We start from the raw sequence: 25,243 nt of genomic DNA, 5'->3' as shown, positions 1-25,243 counted from the left end.
GTGACACTTGCAGTGGATATAATCTCATAAATAACCTGGATGTGCTCTGAGGGGCGTGTGTTCGGTGTGTGTAAGCGCTGTGTTCGAGGTCAGCTGCAGCGTGTGCTGTTTCCACGCGGCGCCAGACAAGACGAAGCGTCTTTCACGGATTTCCTCGACATGTAAATCATTGAGTGTCTGCGAGTTTGCAGTGACGCGGCGACCTCTCTGACCACGGGCAGTGCTTCCATTGACCTCCACGTTTGGCTGATGGCCGGGCAGATGCGGTCTTATCGCCGACCTCCTCGACCTCCATCTTTTCTCCACGCAGCAGCTTATCTCCATGTTGGAGATAAAGACATGGAGAGGCGCAGCTTATCTGTGCTGTGCGCTCGCCGTCTGCAGACACAGAGCTCCATTCTCTGTTTGCTTTACTGCACATGTGCACGTATACGCGCATGTGTAGGTGACGCTGCAGCTCACAGGCTGACGTCACGTCTTTCGCCGCTCTCAGTCGCTGAGAGAGCAGCTTCTCTGTGCTGGTGACCAGCAGGACGGCGTGCGTCGTGCAGCCGCTCAAGCGAGCTGAGCAGGACTTCCTCATAGTGAAGAAACATTCTTATATGGTCATCTTAAGGAGCGTCTTATTAAGAGGCAGCCAATCAGAAGCTGGATTTAAGGAAGGGGGAGGGGCCTTTTTTTAGACTAGGAAGTGACGGGCTGTAAGATAAAGAAGGATTATTGTGAACAGTGAATCATGCAAAGCTGCTGTGAAGGGTCACACGAGAGCGTGTTTCAGGGTCGTCATGGATACACAGACGGCGTTTCTAAAAAAAATAACCAAATGTTTTATTTCATGTTGATACATTCTTGGACGACACCACAGAATAGTTGCATGAGTGGCCAAATGTAAATCTCTCCCACAACATTGGCACATAAGCAGCAAGGGCAACATGAATATACCAAGTACAAACAGTAGAAAACATACATGCTTCCACTTTTTAAAACGTGTTTTTCTTTTTAAATATATATTCTCCGTGTGTTTCTCCCGCAGGGAATAAGAAACCGAACAAAGCCGCATTCTGCCGAGCGAGAACGTTTCCGAGGAGCCGAAGAACGGACGATTCGGAGCAGACAGGTGGGATCGACTGTGGCACAGAACTTTTTTTTCTGGTTCAACATCAAACATATCAGGCATGCATTGACAACCTCGACATCGACACCTTTAGTTGGTTTTTTTAGTCCATGAAATCAGCAGAGATTCAGCCTGGACCGAAGGAGGCTCCCTCGGGGTAAGGGTCCGCCCCTCACCCCCACCGCCGCCATCAAACACCTACAAACAGTGTGTGGAGAAGAACACGCATGTCGGGGAGGGAATGTTTCATCAGGTGACCACGAACGGCTTTAAAAACACTTAAAAACTGTTTTGGCTCCGTGTCACGGCCAGCTGAACGGTCAGATTTCAGACCTGCTGCTGTTTGTCAAAGCCTCTGAAAACGCCGTTTCTCCACAACACTGACGGTTTGCTTCATTCAGCTGATTCTCACCTGGAATAAACCTCGTTAATCTGCTCGTGCGAGTAACCGTCTCCAGGCCGGCGTGACTGAGGTCCAAACAGGAAGCAGAGGGTAAAGCAGGTCTCGGCGCTCCCAGTCGTTCGTTTTAACTTTCAGAGCATCAGATCGTCGACATATAAGCAAATAAAAATGGAGCACGACTCTCCAAAAGGCTTCAACCTCTTTTACTCTGTTTCACTGTTTGGATTTCATCCGTTTTTTAAACTCTGATTTCCACCGTGAAGATTTTTTAATGAATAGACTGTGATGGGTAAACGTCGCAGTAGCTGGTAAAAGGCTGAGGGTGGAGCTGCAGGGGCCACCAGCACGGACGTAAGCTTGTGACCACGCAGCTCAGGTATGATATTTTTTAATCATGTTTATTAAAGAAGTTTATTTCAATGATTGTGTCTTTTTGAAACGACCTCGTCTTTTTCAGGGGGACAATAAAACCGTGTTTGGTCCCTGATTGATGGGAACAGGCCAAGTCCAAGAAAGAGTAAAATAAGTCCTCTTACTCCACCCGCAGGGGTGTGGGTGGAGTAAGAGGACTGGGGTCAGGACGGTGCAGGTACCGCTCCGAGGCTACACAGTGGCTAACTGCCAGCAGACACTCCCAGAGCGAGCACTGTAAAATCCTCTGCTGCCTTCAGCCCTGCAGCTGTTTCCTGCATGCAGCCCAGTGGATTCTGGGATATGTAGTCAGGAGCAAACGAGCCGAGCGAGTCATAAAAACTTTGTTTTCAGAGGCTTTTTTTCTCACATTTGCAGGATAAAAATCTGAGTCCAGGTGGCAGCGCGAGCGAAGCCCTCCAAATCTCCGAGCGAAGAAGAATATGGCTTCAATAAAACCGAGAAGCAAAGTACATCTGTCGTCGGCATGGCAACCGCAGCCGTCTTACAAACCAACAGAAATCAAACCAACGGAAAGACGCCGACATATAAGCCAGAAAGAACTACACACGCGGACAGGAAGGTGAGAACTTGCAGTTTGGAAGTACATAAAGAGACACGAGGGGGCGGGCTCACACTTCGTTTGACATCACCGGCGGCACGGAGCCCGTCGTCGCCGCCCAGTCGTCGCCGCCCGATGCATCCGCCGCGTTCGACCTCACAACCACTGGCATCACTTCAACAACAAAACAATTAGATTTTTATTTCTGGAGCTTTTCTCGACCCGGAGGGGTCAGAGTTCAGAGGTCGTCCCACCACGCTCCGCTTTGCACCTGAACGTCTCCGATGGGCGGTGAAGCACATGAGACCAAAAGAAGAGAAAGAAAAAGTCCTGCACGTCGCCGCTTTTCTCCCGTTGCTCGTCCTTCTTGCAGGAGATCAGACATCTCGCTCTGCAGTGACGGAGGAGCGCCGTTAGATCACGAGGTTGTTGTAGCTCACGTACTTCTTCTTAGCTGCTGGACCTGGGGACGGCAGGAGACACAGAGGTCAGATTCGGTCCTCACGGCTGCTTGAAGAGCAGAGATGAAGGTTAATGATGGAGCAGGGATGAGGTGATGACAGACGTTCAGGTAAGTAAGGCTTGAATTATGAACTCTCAGCAGGGAGGACGGGACGGTGAGAGGTCATAACTCAAAAGCATCTGCAGCAGAGGGAGAAACAAAAGGACTGTGGGCTTATCTGAGGGTCGACTGATCAGCCGCTGCGGTGGCTCTAACTTTGACCCACAGGTGGCGCTAAAGAGCTGAAGATGGAAAGATGGCAGCTGATGAAAAGACTGAATCTGTGAGGGATCATTCATCTGCACATGCTCAGTAGAGTCTTCACAGCTTGGAAAAATGCTTTTAACCCTTTATTTACCATCTTATAAGCAAATCTTCAAATGACTGCAAAATTCAAACGGTTTTAAATTTAAAGCCAAAATGACGAAAGACGTCCGTCGGGCCTGTAAATACACGCTGGTAAATAAAGAGTTCATGGATGTTTGAAAGGTTTGTGTACTTTTGTGTGTTTTTGTACTTGTACTCAGTGGGAACAGCCTGCCTCGTGTCTCCATGCCGTAGATTTCATGGATTACGCCCCCACAACAGCGCCGTCATTTCAACATGACGTGCCCACAGACCTGGAGAACACCTCCAGCTGCAGGTGTTTCACTAACAGCTTGCTGAGCCGTGAATCAAACGCGTGTTCAGGTGTCGGCCCGCGGTGGCAGTCCTACGACGAGCTTCAGCCTCTGATGGAGGACTGCAAACATGCTGTTGTACTGTTGGCTGTGTGACGCAAACATTGTTATTAGAGTTCATTGAAATATTCTGTGTTTTGCACCTGGAATAAACTCAAGGATCAGTCTCTAAAATGTTCCTGCCCGTAACACTCGCTCTCGCTCTCTTCATTTAAGCACTCGCCACGTTGCTCGTTTGTAGCACAAACCTGTAACATCTGTTCCCTGCCGTGGATTTATCTCTGAGTAAATATGGTGCGTTGCTGTGGGCGTGCGGTCCAGCCGAGCTCCTGCAGACAGCTGATCTGTGTCGGTGCTGAAGCTCTGCAGAGTTAGCACGCGGCTCCTGAATGACGCAGGAAGCTGAGCGTGACGTGTTCGAGCGGTTCAAGGTGAGCTGTGCAGCTCCACCACCTCCACATCTCCCTGCTGCAGCCCCCCCGCTGGCACTTGACCCTCAGCATTCGTCCGGTGACGAATGGCTGGGAACCAGGAGCCGCCATCAATCGTGGCAGATAAAAGAAAACGGCTGCGTTTGCATATTCAGCCTCAGCGTGTCAGCGGCCGCTCTTTGTGTCTCATTCACATTCAGGAGCAACATCTCCAGCTCGTCTGACAGCGGTGGGCGGAGCCTGATGATAACCGAATAAATTAACTCAGTCAAAAAAAAAGAAGACGTTTCTGTTCATCCCCCCCCCCCCCGTCTGCAGCCAGACTGTTTCTGTGCAACACTCATCATCATAAACAGTCAGTCTGGCTATAATTAAGCCTAAAATAATGATTCCAGATTAAATGATAACGAGTCTCCTTTAACGCAGCTGAAAGCGTCTCAGAAAACTCACAGACCCCAAAAATCCGACGTCTGGGAAACACGTTTATTTCTGCTCCGTGCAGAGAGAGTGAGATTGCTCAGGCGAGGGTCCGAGCATCGGTCAGGGAGCTGGTCGCTCTCGGCCTCATCGTTACAGAGGAGAGAAAACGCCAGTCTGTATGACCTTTCACACACGCGTGTATATAAACCTGTCACTTTTACACACAGGCTCAGCTCAATGACAGAATATCAACAGGAATAACTGATGAGCTTCACCTGTGGCTGCTCCCCCTGCTGGAAACACAAGATACTACCGCCGCTTCTCCTACAGGCTGTTTGGGGGTGTGGTCACATGAGGCTCACTAACGAGGATCTGATTACCGTCACGACGCTCAGAGATCCGCCGCGGTCCTGTCATGGATCAGTCGGCCATCTCTGGCCTCGGCGTGCTGCTGCACTGGGCTGTTTTCACAGCTGCTGACTCACAGACCGCGGAAGTGTTGGGAAGTCAAATCGCTCCAAAAATAAACATTCGTCTCGGCCTCTGTCGGCGGCGTGGAGAGAGAGGCGGCGAGGCCTCGTACCGCAGGATGGAGAGACAGCGAGAAAGCAGTCTTTGTGGTGGAATCAGCTGGAGGAGCGGGAAGGATGGAGACGGAGGTGAGGAGTAGGAGGAGGAAAGAGAGGATTCACAAAGTGAAGGAGGAGGGGAGCGCTGAGACGCTCGAGGCCGAATGAGAGGGGAGACGGAGTGGCGAGCGTGGGCCGGCCCACAGATGGCTCTGCCCCCCCCGGTGTGCCATAACTAACTACAGTGACTGATGTGCTGTAATTATGACGGGGCCTCGGGCTGCGCCACTGAGGTTTTCCCGCGGGGGTGTCATTATTTATGGTTACAGCCACGGCGCCACGCCCGAGGAGCCTCCCGAGTTTTACTGAGAGCAGCTGAAGCTGATCCAGATTAATCAATCAAACCAGGACCCGGTTTTACCGCCACTGTTTCTCAGACTCTGGCGTCTCCTCTGCGATGTCTGCAGGACGAGGACAGGAGTGATTCTTATTGACAGACCCTGCAGACGGCCGCCGTCACGGCCACTGAGGAACTCTGGACGTCACAGAAACGCCACGCCTGCACAGGCGGCGTGCGAGCTGCAGTTACAGCCTCTTGTTCGAGCCGATACGCGTGCGTGGATCACGTTACCACCACGGCTGCTGATTCTGGGACTTGGTGGCCATTTGTGTCTATATTTCTTTAATGCAGCTCCACAAATCAAGCATACGTTTTAAATCCTGACGTCTGTGGTGTGGGAGGAGCTACATGCGCGCTTTCCCCTGGTGACACGGTGTATTAAATTAGCTCACTGAGGCAGAGCCGTCTCTGCGTCAGGGGTCCCGGGAGGGGCTTCAGAGGTTCAACAGGAAGATCCTGCACATCAGGAAACAACCAAACTTAGGCTCCTCGATCTGCCCGATCACTCGGTGTGGCGAAAGCCCGGTGGGCTGTGTGAGGGTCCCGGGTGAGGTGGCGGGCACAGTGGTCTCACGGGGGCTCTGGCAGCTCTGGATTGGCCATGACTGGGACACTCTCTGAGCACGTGCAGAGCCCATAGCTGGATGAAGGCCTGCTGCGTCGGCTGGTTTTGCTGCCTGTGGATGTTTCACAGCAGGTTCAACAGCTGCACACTTTACATCCTGATGGACTCAGGAGCGGCGCAGGAACCCCGGAGGTCACCGGGGGTCGGACGTGCAGTTAAAGCACCGGAGGACGGCCTTAAATCTGCCGCTCAGAGCGCCACGCTACAACCTCCTCGTGTAAAAGTTAAAGTCGGTTGAAAGAGGGCGGTAAAGAGCCGAGGACGTCACTTTTACATCCCCTCCCTACTCGAGTCTCTCTCCTCCTCCTCAGACCTCCAGGAGAAAATGGATCAAGGTCGGGACAGCAAAGCAGAAGCAGAAGATTAATTTGCTCTTACCTCTGATAAATTATGAAATTAGCCTGTGAGGGGGAGAAAAACATGATTTGGTGAGTGGTCCCAGAGGGAACCCCACTGTGAGCTGGTAATTTGATCACACAGACATGTAATTTCAACTTGTGCACTTTGTATTTCTGAGAAGGTGCGAGCCGAAGCTTTCCGGTGACTCTGCTATTACTGCGGCGTTTCTCAGCGGCGTCAGGAGCGCATCCTCGTCCTGCACCTGCTCGTTCCCACCTCGCGTTCCTTTAGCGTCACTCAGAGCAGCTGTGATCGAGTTCAGGAGCGTCACCGAGGACATTTAGGTGTCTCCAGAACGGCTGACTTCCTGTTAGGACTCGTGTAGCTGCAGCCTGTGAGCTCACGCTGAAGCATTAATGACCTCGAGCTCAGTTTGGTCTGCTGTCAGCCTCCTCTTCCTGTCATGTGATGGTGATTGGCTCCACCCACAGGGAACTTCCTGTCCTTTGTCAGGCTGCGTCTGCGGGTGATGAAACCTGTGACGAGGTGACATCAGCTCGCCACGAAAGCAGAAAAAACGTTGTAAACGTTGTTTCTTGCTCAGATGGATTTCTGCTCCATGCACTGGAGGACAGAGCAGAACAGGCCCCCGCAGCCCCGTTCACTCCATCCAACATCATCAGTCTGAATGATGTCACTGATGATGTCACGGAGACGTTTCTTGGTTTTGTATGTTCAGCTGATTTGTTCTGAGATGAGAACGATCAGAGCGACGGTCCATCGTCGACACGTCTGAGTGTGAACCCATACCGGCGAGTTTACTGTTTGAAAACGATTCGTCACTTTGATGAAGGAATGACTGATAAACCTGTTGTTTCAGCGTCTCTGTGGAAGTAAAGGAAGTTACATGTGGCCCAGAGTGAGTGAGCAGCAGCCCTCCCAGAAAAGACGCCTAGGCCTGGTGGCGAGGTGGTCGGGGTGGCTGCGGGGCTCACGGAGCTCCACCCTCGGAGCGGTGTTACCTCATGAAGGTAAAGGTTAAATATCTCCTCCTCTTATCTCACACTCTGCTGGAGCAGCTTTGCAGGAGTCACAGTTCAAAAAGCCCCGGACTTTGGTGCAGCTCGCTAGTTCATCCTCTGTCTCTTTAAGGCCCACCTTCTTCTGATTGGCCAGCGTTAGGAAGCCTGCTGAGGGGCAGCGCTCAGCGTGAGCCGTACTGCGTGTGCTTCTGTTTCAGATGGATTATTCTTACAGACATTTAGCTCATGGATTAAAACTGTGGGCGTGTTCAGTTAATGACAGAGGAATCAGCAGAGTCGTCCTCTTCAGCCTTTACATTAAATCCATGTCTCAGATTTCTCAGTATTAACTGGAGCTCATTCAAACACAGACTCCCTGCTTTCTGTGAGATCAGCTGCTAATCCGTCCCACAGATCCTGAAAATCAGACTTTTCATGTATTTCAGAAGTTTGGAGAGACGCTAACGAGGACAACGAGGCCGTTAATGTATCCTAACGAGCCAATCATCACGCAGGTTTAGACCCACGCTGGTGTTCAGCATATAAACGTTAGTTCTTGGAGACGGGGCTGCAAAAATAAAAGCCGGTTTGTATTCAGAGACACGATTAGCACATGCACTCATGCATTTGTAAAGGAACAGTTCAACATTTAATAAAACCCTCCTCTCCTTCCTGCTGCTTCCTGCTAAACGTAGCTTAGCAGCTGATGATCACATGCATCAGACTTTATTTTCTGAGTCATCGCTTCATTCGTTCAGCCTGAAGCACAGAAACTGTGAGTGTCTGCCTGAAAGCGGCGATCAGGACGTCCAAACACATGCCGGCTCCACAGACTCGTCACAGGCAGATTTAAACATCGTGTTCAGGGTCAACGTTTCGCCTCCGGGAACAACAGGGAACAAGTCTGTGACATCTTCAGTTTTATGCTCAAATTTCAAAGAAACGTTTTAGCCGCAGAATTTTATTTATGATCTGAACGAAACACCTGAGGTTTGGATTTATTCCAGATCATTCGAAGTACCAAAAATGAATCTGATAAAACGGTTAAACTCACAGAAAGCGCTCTCTTTTCTGTGAGAGAAACAGAACCTTTGAGACGTCACTCGAGGTGTTTGGATGAGCTCTTCTAACTGTGCGGTGTCAGGTACTTACTGCTGGGGTCGACGTTCTCGCACAGCTCCGTCTTGGCCTCTCCGTTGGGCCGGTCACTGGCCTTGTGCGACAGCCGGGACGACATGGTGGCGGCCGTGACGACGGCTTTGAAGGATCGTTTCCTCTTCTGCACGTTGAGCTCCGGGTGGAAGATGATGACGTAGACTTTGGGCATGTAGAGCATGCCGAGGGCCACGGACGCGCTGAGGTTCATGGAGATGGTCAGCGTGGTGGTCTGGATGTACAGCTGGTGGGAGAGAGAGGGGAGAACGGGGTTAGTTAATGGTTTCATCTCAGAGGTGTTTTGTTCCAGTAACGCTGTGAGGAACCTTGGAGTCATTTTTGACCAGGACATGTCCTTCAACGCACATATTAAACAAATATGTAAGACTGCTTTCTTCCATTTGTGCAACATCTCTAAAGTTAGAAATATCCTGTCTCAGAGTGACGCTGAAAAACTAGTTCATGCATTTATTACTTCCAGGCTGGACGACTGTAATTCATTATTATCAGGAAGTCCTAAAAACTCCCTGAAAAGCCTTCAGCTAATCCAAAATGCTGCAGCAAGAGTCCTGACAGGGACTAGAAAGAGAGAGCAGATTTCTCCTGTTTTGGCTTCCTGTTAAATCCAGAATTCAAAATCCTGCTCCTCACATACAAGGTCTTAAATAATCAGGCCCCATCTTATCTTAATGACCTTGTAGTACCATATCACCCTATTAGAGCACTTCGCTCTCGCTCTGCAGGCCTACTTGTTGTTCCTAGAGTATTTAAAAGTAGAATGGGAGGCAGAGCCTTCAGTTTTCAGGCCCCTCTTCTGTGGAACCAGCTTCCAGTTTGGATTCAGGAGACAGACACTATCTCTACTTTCAAGATCAGGCTTCAAACTTTCCTTTTTGCTAAAGCATATAGTTAGGGCTGGACCAGGTGACCCTGAATCCTCCCTTAGTTATGCTGCAATAGGCTGCCGGGGATTCCCATGATGCACTGGGTGTTTCTTCCTGACTATGTGTTAACAGACCTCTCTGCATTGAATCATACTTGTTATTAACCTCTGTCTCTCTTAACAGCCTGTTCAGAGACTCCTGAACGAGCAGAGGTTCATCCATCTCCACTGCTGCTGACCTCTGACCTTTAACCCTTTAGAGCTGTGTAGTAGGTACCGTCCTGGTGACGGCTGTATTTCAGTCACGCCGCTCGCTCGTGTCAGCGGCGGTAAAGAGACTCGGGAAGCTCGCCTCACTCTGAAGCAAACTCTCGACACTTTTTACGAGCCGGTGAAGGATTGTGTTTTATTACCCGCCGTGTTCTCGACCCTCGCCTGCAGCAGAGAGCGGCAGCCGGCCGAGCCACACCATTAATGTTTTATGCAGTGTGTATATTGCCCCTGTGTCCGAAGCCGTGGCCCCGTGAACCCAATAGAGGGCCGATACGGGCCCGGGAAGAATGCATAAAGAGGCACGGCTGTGCTGTAATGGGCTTCCCAGAGTGGCTTTCACTGAGTTCAGCCCACTGTCTTTATGTGTTATGGCCCTGCTGTCACAGTCTGAGCGACGCCATTAACGGGGAGAAGTCACAGCAGGCGGGGTGGGGGTGGGGCTGAGAGTTAGGGGAACAGCGGGGAGAATATTCAGACCCGCAGAAAGGCTGCTCGCTTCCTGCGCCACGTCAGCAAGAAACTACGCCGCGCTCTGAAGGAACACGAGGCCCTGCACCACCACCTGACGCAGGTTTAATGAGCCCGCGGCGTTTACCTGCACGACAGTCTGCACGCACGTCTTCTTCTACAAAGCTGTGGCAGCAGACACACCTGCACGTGTCCAGCTCATCTACAGTATCTTCATCCCTGCAGTCGCCACCTGCAGCTCGTGTGCACAGGTGAGGGTTCCTGCCGTCTGTCAGCGCCTCGCGTGCGAAAGAGACCCTGACATACACGAGCTCCTCCCTGATGACCACGGTCTCAGGGTCGGAGACCGCCGCAGGTGCGAGCTGGACACACAGGTGTGTTTGCTTCGTTACAAAGAGGTGACGGACGTCAGAAACGGGCAGCGAGAGCAGCGTCTGTCTGCTCCAAGCAGACGAAGCAAACATCGGCGAGGAGGCGGAGTCAGTGGTTTGTTTAAAGCCTGTGTGAGCTGGTGGCCCTCAGCTGTGACAGTCCACTCTGAGCTCCCGTGGAGGAACACCTGCTGCTCTCTGACAGGTGTGCGCACGATCGTGCAGTCAGAGGTCTGTGCGAGGCTGATGTGAATCAGCGATAAGATGACACGACTGATAGAGCCCAAACAGCAGCGCTCTTATCAGCTCACCTGCTTTAATGTCCATCTCTGAGGAGGCGGAGCTTGAGCTGAGTGATCAGCAGGTCTCTGTGGATGCAGACTGAAGTGAGCCCTCCAGACGTCATCGCTCATATACAGTCTGTGCTTGTAGCTGTAGGTGGCGCTGCTCTGTTGCAGTGTTTGGCTCTTTGTCTGTACACATCTGTCTGAGTGCTGCACATCTGGCAGCTTTTCAGCCGAGCTGGAGTGACCCTCCTCCTGAGCAGACAGCCTCAGAGCGTCTTCCAGCTTCACGTTGTGTTTCTATAATTCTGCCTCACTTCTCTTGCCTCCTATTTCCTTTGCACTTCTTCCCTTTCTGTCTCAGTCTTCATCCTTCCTCGCCTCCTTGCTTCCCTGTGACTCGTGGCGTCCCTGTGCTGTTTTCCCGACGCGATGAAGGTCGTTTTCCTTCTTCGGCGTGTTTCAGCTGAAATGCTTGCGGCGTCCTTACGATGTTCTCACATGACTGCTGTTACTGCCGTCTTCTCGCCGTCATGTGGGGCCAAGCGCTCGGCTGCTCCTGCGGCTCTGATTGGACAGTTGGTAGTAAACAACGAGTCTGGCCCAGCATGCTGCAGACAGACTCCTCCCCCCTCATTTAAAGCCCTCCCCCCGATGAAAACGTGCTCCTCTTCTCTGAAACCACATCAAAGATGGCCGTCTCACCGAGGCGGCGTCAGGCAGCCTGCCGTTTCTGTGTGAGGCACAAAGGTGGAGGTCGACTCCATCAGGTGCAAACGCTGAAACAGACTCCAACTTATCTACGTCAGGCCCAGCTGCGGTCCGGTCGGCGCCTGGCGAAATCATCCGCACACTTCTGTGTTTTATGGTTCACAGGGAAACGTTTCTCGTCTCGGCGCCACGTCCGTGTCACCGTGCGGCGTCCTGGGAGGCGTTTCGATAAAGTTTTGACACGCTGTTGGTTTGCTGATGTCCTCTGCTGCTGTAGCGCGGCGCTCTGTGAGGCTCTTCATTTCCATTTGTGGCGGATTTATTTTGGATTGCTTCTCATTTTATTGACTCGCTCTCAGCGCACAGACTGGTTCATTTATCCAAATAATTGGACGCTCGTGCCGCTCTTTGAACCTCTGACCTGCCCGAGAGGCCGTACGCATAAAGTTTGATCAAGTGAAAAATTAAAACTGTGTGTAAACACAAAGTGCAGACGGAGGCTCTTCATCATGTCCATAAAAGCTGCTCTTTAATAAACCTTCATCACTGAGGTCTCACCCGTCGTTTCCACCATCTGTGGCCGTGAAGCGACGCTCACTCGGCTCACAGCCCAGCGTGTCAGAGCGCGCAGGCACCAGGTAGAAACCGCAGAGCCGAGACCCGGACAGGCGCGTCCCTCAGAGCCGAACAATACGAGCGAGGAGGATTCAGGAAACCTCTCAGAGCAGGACAGGAAGTGAAACTTTGACCTTGGAAAGACGTCACCTCAGACGTGAAGCTGGACGTCTTCGTGGCTGCGGTCGTCGTAGTGTGTCAGAAGTTACGGTCTGAGCTTCACAGCATCAGGAAGCTGCTGCTGATACTTCATCAGGACTTTGTTCAAAGTTTAAGGGGAATTTTGCCAAAACTTTCATTTGCAGGAAGCTTTCGGTCTCAGTGACGTCCACAGATGTTTCCTGTATGGACCGACGCACTCGCAGACACGGCTGCGCCACATTGCAAAAACCCACGAAGCTGAAGCGACACCAAATCACGGACGGTGTCGGCAGCGAGCATAAAGTAGGGGCGATGCTCGGAGCTCAAACCGCAGACTGACGTTTGTCCTGCACTGGAGGCGTTTCACCTTCTGAGGTCTTCTTCACGGACATTCGGTGGCGTTAGGTGGAGGCGGCTGAAACAGTCGCAGCCTCATCGTAGACCCTGCTGCACTCTTACTATGTGAAGTCAGGTTTCGCTTTGCGTCACCTGTGTGAAAACACGTCGTTCGCCAACAAGTCGCCTGATTCGCTCTTTGCTTCCCGGCTCTGTGTCAAAGTAAGGCTGAACCGACTCAGTGAAGCTGAGCTCCAACTGCCTTCAAAGGGCATAAATAAGCTCCTCCCCCATATCTGATTGGTGGCGACGTCGGGTGTACGTGGTGTTTAAGGCTCAGTTTTTAGCAGAGTTAAATATTTGCAGGTTCACCTAAACTGACATCATGTGGATGAGGAGTGGTCATGTGACGAGGTCTGCAGCTAGTCACATGACCCTGTCCTGATCCTCCCCGCCTCTCAGGCCTCAAAGGCGCATTTTAACAATTGATGGCAGAAACGTGGTCATGATTCTGCCGTGTGCCTGAGGCCCCGAGCGAGCTGCGTTCAGGTCATTCCAAAGGTAAGACAGTCCCCGCCTTTGAGGACGTTTTGGACCTCACAGCCACGGTAGCACATGACTCCTCTGACGACAGATTTTAAAGTAGAAACTGCTGGGTGCTGTAAACTCTTCAAAAACACTGCTTCCTTGATTACTCCGGCCGGAGCTGCTCTTTATGCGCTCAATAAAAACCGCTGCCACAGTTTCTGCTCGCCACCTCCAGACGCTGATAAAAGTTATGCTAACGCCGTTTTAGCGCCGTACACAGAAATAAAATGGTGCACAGTGGAGAGAGATGAAACGAGAGAAATGAAGCATCACTGCCGCAGAGCTGGAGACAGTTAAGGGTGGAGAGAGAGGTGCATGAGAGGAGGTGGAGAGAGGAAAGGTTCAGTGGGCGTGAGCGTAAACGATGAAAGAACGCGAGACGAGCCGAGGAGGGCGGGGACGAGGAGAGGCTGCAAAGTTTAGAAGAACATCAGACACATGAGGAAGATCGACGAGACGTTCAGTTTGGATGGAGGAGGAGGTGGTGTTAGAGGTGGAGGCAGGGCGGAAGTGAGTCGAGAGCCACAGTGTCTGTTCCTAATGTTTTGTCTTCTTGGTCTGAGCTGGTTTCCATGGTGACACCTGTGGCATCTGAGTGCAGGTACACCCGGAACCAATCAGCATTCTGAAGCTGCAGAAACACTAAAACCATGGCAACCAATCCTGAACACACGCCAAAGCTCAGCTTCAGTGGACGCCTCCCTCTGAGACCGCCCTCAGAGTGCGTTCAGAGCTGCCTGTGACTACGGTACGCACACACACACGCGCACGCACATGCACACACGCACACGCACACACACGCGCACGCACACATACACGCGCACGCACACATACACGCACGCACACTGAGGTGGTGGTGTTGAACAGCAGCTCGGTGCTGCAGGAGGTGACGAGGGTTAAAGGGCGTCCTCCTGCTGCCTCCTCACATTTGACCTTCTGTCCTGGAGTCATGGTCACAGACGCAACAATCCTGTCTCAGCTCTTTGAGCTGCAGCTTCTGCTGAGCCCTCTCTCCTCATCGTCGGCCTTCGTCCCTCCAAAGCTGCAGACGTCTCTGCGCGGCAGCACGGTGCTGACACACCTCAGCTCTGCTTTAGGTCACCTGTGTTTTTATGAAGCTCACACGAGGCACAAACCTGCCTCAGAGCGCTTCAGCCACGCAGCAGCTGCAGGGGTGTCAGCTTTGAATCCCAGCACGTGACCGCTGTGGTTTCACGTTCTTCTGGATTATTCAGGATTACAGATTACTCAGATTACTCTTACACCTAAACATCACCTCAGAACCTCTAATGTGGTCTGAAGAGCTGATCATAGTTCATTTATTCGTCATGTTTCTGTCTTTCTGATGTTTGTACATTATGTGAAGATTACTGTGTGATTCTTTATCATTATTGTTGTTATTATTAGCAGCAGTATTTGTGATTTTTAGGATGTTCAGCTGCAGATGTTTGAATGTGTTTGAAGAGCTTTGAGCTGCGGCTGTGGTGACGAGTTGGAGGGGGACACAGTTTAATGTGGCACCGCTCTCCACCTGCTGTAAGGCTAACTGCTAACTACCTGTGTGATGGCCCAGAGCTGCAGCAGAGAGGAGACAAACGTCCTGAAACAGCGTCCTCACATTTGATTGGCTCTCCAAATGTCAGCACTGTGAGTCTGTGTGTGTGAGGATGACTTGTTTACTGGGGTACTTAAATTCCACTTTCTCCTGCTGTTACAAAGTGGCAGGAAGTGGAGCTGCTGCTGGAGACAAAGCACAGAGCTGGGCGGCTACAGGTGTGACACAACTGAACAAAAATCACCTCGCAGTGTTTTAAACTAAAGAGCCTGACAGGCAGCGAGGAACCCCGCAGTCCGCCCACTGCCACGAGCAGCAGTGACAGGGGGGAGGAGTTCTTCCTCCCACAAATGTGCAGAACGATGTATTTCTGTTACTGTAAACTTAAAACAAGTGAGCAAAATAATGTTACAAGAAGAAATTTCAAAGTAAAGATCACATTTTTCCTCATTCGTTTTATTCTGCAAACTCACGTCTTCACATTCCCACAGAAACACTCGGTGCATCATGGGAAGTCACCCAGCAGCCCGCGCCTGTAGCAGCTACACAAAGTGATACCATACTATACAACCCTGAGACCTCCATGTGTATACACCTGTATTACACTGGAACCAGCTGTCACGCTGTGCAGGGGGTCGAGGAGGCTCTGATGGACCTTTTCGACTGATGACCACGGGGAGCGCACTGATGGTCTGCTCAACAAATCACATTAAATCCTGTCAGATAACGTATGTCCTGACATCAGGAAACAGAGGAAGAGAAAGTGTTCGGAGCGAGCGGAGGAGAGACATCAGGGAGGGGAGTCTGCAGGAGCCTCAGAGCCATCTCGGGTTATAAGCTGCCCCATCTCCACACCCACCTTCTCCCTCCACCATGACCTCCAACACATAGCCGCTATTATCAGCTCCAGGCTCCTTAAACCCTGTGCAGGAAACACAGCCCAAGGACCTGAACAGCTACAGGCTGGAGGCTCTGACCCTGGCTTGCTTGTCTTCGAGCTCATCGTTAGACGAACTGTGTCCGTCTATCAGCCTAGCATTGGCCTATCTGCTTAGACACCATATTTCTACGATTTTCAGGGCCAATAACCTCAGTTTGATCTGAATCAAGAAGCAGAAAGTTTGCGGCCATCCAGGTCTTTATGTCTTTATTCCTGCAGTTTAACTCATTGATCAGTACCTGTGGATGGAGTAAAACCAGCACAGCAACAGAAACATATGCAGAGTTTATTTCCTTTAAATGAAAAACGATGAATCGACCAATCAGTGCAGCCCGACTGAACACGGCGGTGAGGAGAGGAGGACGATGTCCTGTGTGCTGACAGGTGAGGAGAGGAGGTGGAAACAAACATCAGTGCCATAAAATCCCTGCTGCATGAAGCAAAGACATTAGCATTGCAAATACCCGCCTCCTCCTGCTGGCGTCTCCTTCCTGTCTACACGTGGAAAACATCTAAATCAGCTGGACGGCGGCAGTCTGAGTCCCCGTGATGGCGGCGTAGTGACCTTGGCGTGTGCGTGAGAGGAGAAACGGCCTCGTCTGATTTATTCATGAGGTGCTGACATGTGGCAGCAGATCCGGTGACGCTGAAACGCTGTTCGGGGCGTCGCGCATACGAGCGCTCCATCAACAGCGGGTTCTTGCACACGTGTGGTCGTCTCTTTGAGCTGATGTCGTTCATCTTTCTTCGAGGTCACGCTGAAGTTCCCGCCCTTTCGGCGCTCTCGGAGCAGACTTGGAGTCTCCGTGAGTTCGAGCGCTGATCCGAGCAGCGTTTCCGATCTCTCGTTGTCTTTCTGATCACCTCACCGGAGTCTGAGTCTCCGTGTTCGCCGTTTTGTCATGTGTTTTTCTCTGTGAGGTCGCGTAGCGTCTGCGGGCTTTTGGATCAGTGTGATGTGTTTCAAATGATTTCTGTCCCGTAGGCGGCGTGCCGGACCGTCCTTCAGGAGGGTTCTTTGCTCTGATCTTTGATCTTTCCAGCTCGCCCATCTCTTCACTGAGACTCTGAGCTTCAAGTGTATCCTCTCATTGATAAATCCTGAATGAGCCATTCACATCAGAGAAAACACACAATGTACCTGCGCTACAGTCGGAGGCATCAAATCCCTCTTCAGGCTCCAGCAAACAGCTTTTATCATCATGAGAACAGGACGCTGCTGAGCACACGCAGCCTGATCCTGCCGCCTTCAGCATGAAGCCTGCTCTGCAGAACAGGACGCCACGTTTCAGCCTCCTAAACAGGAAACACGAGATGGAAGCTCGTGGTGCACGGAGACCTTCAGCCTCCTGACACAGGCGAGGAGACGTGACTTTAACAAAAAGCGAGATTTTATTCTGGCTGATGACAGAAGGCAAAACAACTAAAGTGGAAACAGACTATCCTGTGATACTGAACACTATACGAGACTATGAAGCCGTGATGAAGCTGTGACACTTTAACAACTACGTCTATGACTGTGAGAACTGTGACGACTATGACGAGACGTAACTGGGAGAGTGACACAGACGACGCGACACAGACCGAATGAAACACAGACACTAAATACAAGGAACACCGGACTCTTTCAAAGTAAAACAGGAAACATGGAGACACAGACATGACGCAAACTTGACAACAAGAACCACACAGACATGAAACATGACAGGTAGACACACAGGGAGGCTTAGTACAGGGGGAGATGACCCAGGAACTAAACAGCAACCTGGAAATCAACTAGATGAGCTGAACTGAAACTAGCAGAGCAGGAACCTTCACCTGACAGGGAGACGAGGCAGCACGGACCCTGAGAGCAGATCTTTAAATATTATCCAGGTCAGTCAGCAGGATCATCCGCCGCAGGAGGAAACCTGTTTCTTCAATGGCTGGAAAATCATCCCAGAATCAGGAACGCTGCCCTGAGACTGCCCCCAAACAAAACACGCACATGAACACGCCACATCGCCCTGTGACAGCAGGGCGGCCATCTTTACTGCATCCACAGACTGCTCTCCTGTTTTTCAGCTAACAGGGCGGGGGTGTAATCAGAAGCTGATTGGCTCCGCCCTGAGAGTAAATACAGCGACGTCTGCACTGCAGGTTTAAAGGCTTTAGGACCTCGACAGAGAGCGAACGCACACATGTAGGCGACGAGTGCAGGACGCCACAGGAAACTCGGTTTTCAGCTCTGCTCCACCCTCACCGCTGTGATAGAACCAAAGGATTCAACATCTTCAGATTTGATCCTTAATAAATGTAACTATCATCAACACAAGCATCTTAATAACACGGTTACTGTAGATGATTAAATACTCCGGAAAGACAGCGGAAATACTCTGGAATACTGTGGGAATACTGTGGAATACTGTGGGAATACTGTGGGAATACTGTGGAATACTGTGGGAATACTGTGGGAATACAGCGGCTCTGACACGGAGCCACACGGATAAAAGAAACGAGCTGAGCAGACTAAAAGCTTCTACGCTGTGCAAAGGACGAATGAGACTGCAGCAGAGGCCGCTAGCTTACTGCAGGCTAACGGAAGCTCGGCTAGCTTTCCTGCTCTGCGATTGGCTGCTGGTTACAGAGATAGCGGTAAACAAGATCCCGCCACCTGCACTGAAGTGTCTGAGTGAGTCCTGCCTCACTGGTTTAAACCCAACAAATACAACCTGTGCTGTGTGTGTCTGTGTGTGTGTGTCTGTGTGTGTGTCTGTGTCTGTGTCTGTGTGTGTGTGTGTGTGTGTGTGTGTCTGTGTCTGTGTGTGTGTGTGTGTGTGTGTGTGTCTGTGTCTGTGTGTGTGTCTGTGTGTGTGTCTGTGTGTAGGAGGATAAGAACACGAAGATGAAAACACAAAAACAAAAAAAAACTAATTCCTCCTACACTGTAACAGACACTAATGAAACCACATTGCACACACACACACAAACACACACACAGACACACACACACAGACACACACACACACACACACACACAGACACACACACACACACAGACACACACACACACTCCCCTTCGTGACATCACTCCATGCTGTCCCCTTTCCTTCCTTCATCCTTTACTTGCTGCTGCCTGAATCTGTATTTGCATGTTGAAATTGGGTGTGTGTCTGTGTGTGTGTGTGTGTGTGTCTGTGTGTGTCTGTGTGTGTCTGTGTGTTTGAGAGAGAGAGTTTCTCCTTCTCATCTGTATTCTGCTCGGAGCAGGCAGTATATAATAATAAGCAGCAAAGGCCAGTATGTTACTGCTGCTCTCAGGTGATGTCAAACCTCTGTTCACACACACACACACACACACACACACACACACACACACACACACACACACACACACACACACACACACACACACCTGTTTGTACTCATGTATCTGTGAGGACTCTGCTCCTGTGTTTCTGACGTTTTGACTCTCTAAACGTTTCTCTCGCTCTAACTCAAAATAATAAGACTCACCTGACCTGTTTTGTTTTGTGATATATCAAAGGTGAGGTTGTTGTGTGTGTGTGTGTGTGTGTGTGTGTGTGTGTGTTGTCTTCATGATGCATTCTGCAGCATCGTTGCCTCTCACACAGACCACATGTATTTTTATGATATTACTGCTTTCTTTAATCAAACATGTTTTGGACATCGTGGCTCCGTTAGCAGATGAAGAACCCTCCGTCTATTCTGAGAACAAACTACAGCCCCCACAATGCTGTGAGGCATGTAAACAATATGAACAATGTGTGTTTCCGTCTGTGTTTTTACTGTTTCTCTTATTGTTTTTAGTGAAATCGGTGAAAGCAGCAGAACTCTGTGAGAGCGGCTCCAGCCTGCAGTGAGTCGTCGATGCTCAGGTGATCACGGCGAGGGCGAAGGAAACCGAGAAACAGGCAGACTCTCAGGCAGCTTCTGACCTCTGTGGTTCTACTTTGGTTTGAATGAACATCAGATGTGATGAATAGGGCTGGGTATCGTCACTGATTTCTAGAATCGATTCAATTCCGATTCACAAGGTCCCGAATCGATTCGATTTAATTCAATTCAATTCGATTTGAATCTGGGAAATTTTGACAGTCAGAAATATTATAATTCAGATCAGTACATTTACATATTTTTGTATCTATAAAAAGGAAGCTGACACACGACTTTATCAAAGGTGTGAGCATCACAGCAGAGGCCTTTGTGTCAAAGTAGCTGAAGATAAAACAGAAAAACATGAAGGTGATTTTCCTATTCTGGATTTTATAAAAATATTCTGCAGTCGATCAAAAACGAAAGAAAACCATTAATCAACACATGAACATCACCTCTGACTGTCAGGGTCCTGGGACTGGGCGACCCAGGATCCCTGGGCAGTCATGGACCTGTGTATTATTATGTATTTTTGGTGTCGTTTCCCCTTCTCTGTGCGTGTACATATGTGTGTTTCTCTGTGCTGTGTTAGTCTGTCCCACTCATATGTTTAGGCGAGGTATGGGTGTGTATGTCTGCGGGTGTGCCTGGAGGATGGAGCTCGGCCACCTGCAGGCCTGAGGGGTGTGGCCCTGCGGAGGGACTGGCCACACCCGAAGCCACACACCTGCCGCTGATCAGGGCTCGTCGGGGGAGCTACTTAGGAGAGTCTTGGAGCTCCCACCGACGTGGGATCATTGCATGAGACTCCATGTTAGTCGTCCTGTTACTGAGTTAGTGTGTGTATGCCCGCAGTTGCATGTGTCCTGACGGCTGCGTCTTTTGTTTCCCGCAGGAGGAGCGTGGAAGACACGGGAGCAGCGAGCACCGGGGGGTGCTGACACGGGAGCGGAGAGCACAGAAACACGGACTATTCACGGGGAGACACGACACGGGAGTCTGGGAGAACACGGGGATTTATTGTTACGTCGTTTTTCACTTTGTAAATAAACACTGCCTATACATAGAGCACCGCGCCTGGGTCCTCCTTCCCCACACATCCCCACGGTCTGCCAGCCAGACCGTGACACTGACGTTACAGCGGTTTTATTAGAGACACAGCGTTTTGCATTTTGCATAATTTTAAAAAGTTTAAATTTGTTCAATATTGAACAGCAGAAATTAGGTTTACTTTTCGGAAGTATATAAAACGAAAAAAAAAAAAACGTCGGCCGACAGCCTGTAAACAACGGTAGACTTGTGCGTAACAAGCAAGCGAATAATGAAGAAAACAGACAGACGGAGAGAGAGAGGGAGGGAGAGAGAGAGAGAGAGAGAGAGGGAGGAGAGAGAGAGAGGGAGAGAGAGGAGAGAGAGAGAGAGGAGGGAAGAGGAAAGGGGGGGGAAGGGGGGGGAAAAGGGCGAGGAGAGAGCGAAGAGGGAAGCGCGGGAGAGAGGGGGGAGGAGCTGGCGGAGAGAGAGAGAGAGGGAGAGAGAGAGAGGGTGGGATGGGAGTAGAGTAGAGGGAGAGAGAGAGAGAGGAGAGAGAGAGGAGGTGGGGGAGAGAGAGAGAGAGGCGAGAGAGAGAGGTCTGAGAGAGAGAGAGGGAGAGAGAGAGAGAGAGAAGCTTGTGCATGAAGTGTGATTTTATCCTGGTGGACAAGCACAAAACAGTAAAAGTCAGAGTGAGTCCATGACGATGTTTATGTGAAGTGTAGTTTGGATCTTCTTTTGCTGCTGGTTCGGTCAATATTGTTTGGAGAGAGATAAAACTAACAGCTTTAGAATCGGCGCATAAAAGGCCGTAAACACAAAGCGCCGACCCGCCGACAGATCAGAATCAGCGAGCTGTCGGCTTTCAGCCCCGACCGTGAGAAAGGCGACATCTCACTGATTCTGATCCGCGGGTCGCACTGTGTGTTTAAGTCTTTGTGCAGAATCCGTGTACCTGCTCTCATTTACTGTCTTAGCTGTTTGGTGGTTGTTGGAATTTTGTGAGATTTCACCTGAGATTCTGGCATTTCGGGCAAAATAAATTTATATTAAAAAAATCGATTCAGGATTTTAATGAATCGATTTTACGTTATCCAAGCCAGAATCGATTTTAATCGATAAATCAATTATAAAAACCCAGCCCTAGTGATGAAGCAAAGGGAGGAGCGGCTGCAGCGTCTCTGCAGTCAGACTAATGCTCTGTTTCATCAACAGACACAAGGAAGCTTTGAATCACCTCAGGAGACGACGTCCCCTCTGAGGGACACACTTTGACTAATTATGACTTCATCAGATTTTTACTGCTGAACAAACCAGATAGAAAATAAAGTCAGGAGCACCAGCCCACTGCGGACGGGCTTCAGCGAGGCCCCCGGGAACTAAGACTGAACTTTAGCTAAACTAGACCAGCCAAAGCGATGCTAGTTTTAGTGTAATGGAAAACAAAAAGTTGAACTCTGCTCGACTCCTTTTTACAGCTTCTTGTTGCTTCTACGGATGGAGGGAAAATCAGCGAGCTCAGGTCTGCATTTTATTTTACAGTCATATTACTGCACGTCTCTAATCCCACGCCTGCCTTTGGATTCTTTACCTGCAGGTGAGACGCCACGGGTACACTGACCTCTGACCGCAGACAAAGCAAGCATACAAATCACAACATGACCAAAAATGGCTGAGACACAAAACTGCCCGACAAAGAGGGAAAGAAAGCGAAATGACAAAGTCAAAATACATACAGAGCTCACAAACACAAAGAAAGACTCAAGAACCCTGAAGGAACCGGACAAACAACAAGACCTACTGGGAAAGACAAAATACCAAATCTCCAAACAGCCACGCCCTCCTGCTTTACATCAAACAGCCTAAAACAACCGGACGTGTCTCAAAAGAGCAAAGTCAGAGGCAAAAACCTGCTGAGGAGACAAAAAAGGACCAAATGCCCAGAAAACAAAACCACAGAAAGCAAAAAGACAAATACAGTGAAGTATGTTGATGACCACCGTGATGACATCATCGTGGTGATGTCACCCTGTAGGGTGGAGGTAGAGAAGTTGTCCCCCTGGTGCTCACAGAAGAACCAGAAGCTGAACGACCCTAAGACCAAAGAACTCATCATGGACCTCAGGAGGCACAGACAGCTCCCCTCCTCCCTCGTTATAAATGGAGAACAGGTGGAATCTGTCTCCACCTTCAGGTTTCTCCGCTGATCTCACCTGGACTCACAACACCATCTCCGTGGTAAAGAAGGCCCAGCAGCGGCTGCGCTTCCTTTGTGTCCTGAGAAGAACCTGGACCAGGAGCTGCTGCTGGTCTTCTACCCTCCTCAGTGGAGAGCGAGGTCTCCTCCTGCCTGGTGTTTGTACTCAGGGGCCACGACTGAGAGCAGGAAGGCTGCACAGAGGGTCATTAACACCGCCCAAAAATCATTGGGTGCCCTCTGACGCCCCTGGAGGCCATCGCCAGATCGACCTGTCTCAGGTAAACCAGGGCCATCACAGGTGACCCCTACACCCCGCCCACCACCTATTCGACCCGCTGGCCTCTGGTCAAGCTTCAGCTCAATCAGGTCCCACAGCTCCAGACTCACTAACAGCTTCTTCCACTGGGCCATTCGGACTGTTAACAAACAACAAACAGTATATGTATATCACATTGTGTGATTTGTTCAAAAATCATACAATGTGATTTCCGGAGTTTTCTTTTTAGACTCTCTCTCTCACAGTGGAAATGCACCTGTGCTGAAAACTGTAGACCTCTCCATGATCTCTACGTAAGAGAACTTGCAAAATCACAGGGTGATTTCAAATACTTATACTTATTACCTTTACCTTATATATATATATATATTAGGGGTGCAACGATATTCGTATCGATATTGAACCGTTCGATACAGTGCTTTCGGTTCGGTACGCATATGTATCGAACAATACAACATTTGTAATTTATTTTATCAATTTTCCTTCTGACGATGCTGTCTGTGTTGAGCGCTCAGTGAATCTGTGTTCGACTACTCCCACCTAGGCTGCACTGTCGAGCGCAGATCCACTGAGCGCTCAACACAGACAGCATAGTCAGAAGGAAGAGCGCAGGGCAAGCTAGCGAGACAGCAGTTAAGCTCTCCTTGCAACATGGACCTCCCCCACCCTCATTCAGATCTGGCGTTTGGAATTATTTTGGTTTTCATGTGACGTATGACCCTGAAGGTAAGCGAGTCATGGACTAAAGTAAAACAGTATGTTGGATGTGCCATGCAATGCTCAATTACATTGGTGTGAACTAGTGTGTTAGCGCAGTTAGCTTGTTAACGTGTTTGCCGTCTAGCCCCATGCACGGAGCGATCGGCGGTAGCTCGTTAACGGAGATTTGCCGTGTTGTGGCGTTAAGGTCATTTCAACGAGATTAACCTGAAAGCACTAGTGGGAACACAACGAATATGACTGCACATTTACGCAGACATCATCCTAGTGCAAAGACAAGTGGAAGCAGACAAAAAAAAGCAAGCATGCTACTAACTTTAGCCGAGTCATTTAGACAGCTGTTAGCACATGATTCTCCTTATGCTGCTGAGAATATAGCCCAGAAGAAGCGGATAGTATAGCTTTTATTTTGGAAAGAGCCATTTCTCTGTAATAAACTCTCTTTTCCAAAGATGAGTGATTCCTCAATCAGATACAGGGCTAGCCCGACGTCCCGGAGCTAGCGATTTTTTCAGTCGGTTTACCAAAATCTATCTCTTCCCTGCCCGTCGGGCTATTGTAGGACAAATATATGTCAATGCTTTTGCATTCTTTCAGAAATGTAGCTGGGTAATTATGTCATTGGCATCGGTGAGCCACTGTCAATATGTGACATATTGAAGTCGCGTTTGAATTTGCACTTGTTTTTTTGCTTTCACTTTGCAATCGTGCGAACTGTGTATAGAGAGCGACAGCACTGATCTGTGAGTGATGATAATTTGCGCACCAATTCCTCTGACATCGTCTTATTAATCGTTAGCTTACTATGCAAACATGACAAGTGAAATCTCCCGCAGCAAGCTTAAACATGTGAGAGGTTGATCGCGCAGAGAATCGCTGAGCTTATGTGAGTGAGCGTGTAAAAGCATTTCAGTTCTGCTGAGCCAAATAAGACAGGTCAGGGTGAAGAAGTGACAGCCAAAGAAAAGCTTACCACAAAACGGAGAAGTTATGACAAATCAGACTATAAGGCAAAAAGAAAGTGCAGCTTTATGGTTTCATGGACAAAAGAATTTCTGTGGCTGCGATATGACGAGCTAAATAACCAGGGCTGCACATAAGTGGTCCGCAGGTGCGCATTCGCTGTCAAAATAAAAAACACGCACAAGGGTTAGGGTTAAATTTAAAAACTGTACTTTTGAGTTAAAATATATATTTATAATTTTAATAAATGACAAATTAAAAATGCATGAACATTTTTTGTATCGAAAAAATATCGAACCGTGACACCAAAGTATCGAACCGAACCGAACCGTGAATTTTGTGTATCGTTGCACCCCTAATATATATATATATATATA

The 25,243-nt window shown here is 49.8% G+C and overlaps 1 protein-coding gene across 1 annotated transcript in view; it reads right to left on the bottom strand.

Moving 5' to 3' along the window:
- Positions 1–807: 807 nt before the first annotated feature.
- The window catches only part of LOC120739253 (metabotropic glutamate receptor 7-like), a 51,003-nt gene continuing 26,567 nt past the window's right edge, over positions 808–25,243 (bottom strand). The window contains exons 7-8 of the mRNA XM_040040970.1: positions 8,631–8,877; positions 808–2,953 (exon numbers count right to left, since the gene is read on the bottom strand). Coding sequence (XP_039896904.1) covers positions 2,904–2,953; positions 8,631–8,877 — 297 coding nt within the window. The 3' untranslated portion in view covers positions 808–2,903. The remainder of the gene's footprint in view (positions 2,954–8,630; positions 8,878–25,243) is intronic.

This window comes from Simochromis diagramma, unplaced genomic scaffold (assembly GCF_900408965.1).
Source record: "Simochromis diagramma unplaced genomic scaffold, fSimDia1.1 OVJJ01000296.1, whole genome shotgun sequence".
Classification (NCBI taxonomy): Eukaryota; Metazoa; Chordata; class Actinopteri; order Cichliformes; family Cichlidae; genus Simochromis; species Simochromis diagramma.
This window is presented reverse-complemented; position numbering and strand designations above follow the sequence as displayed.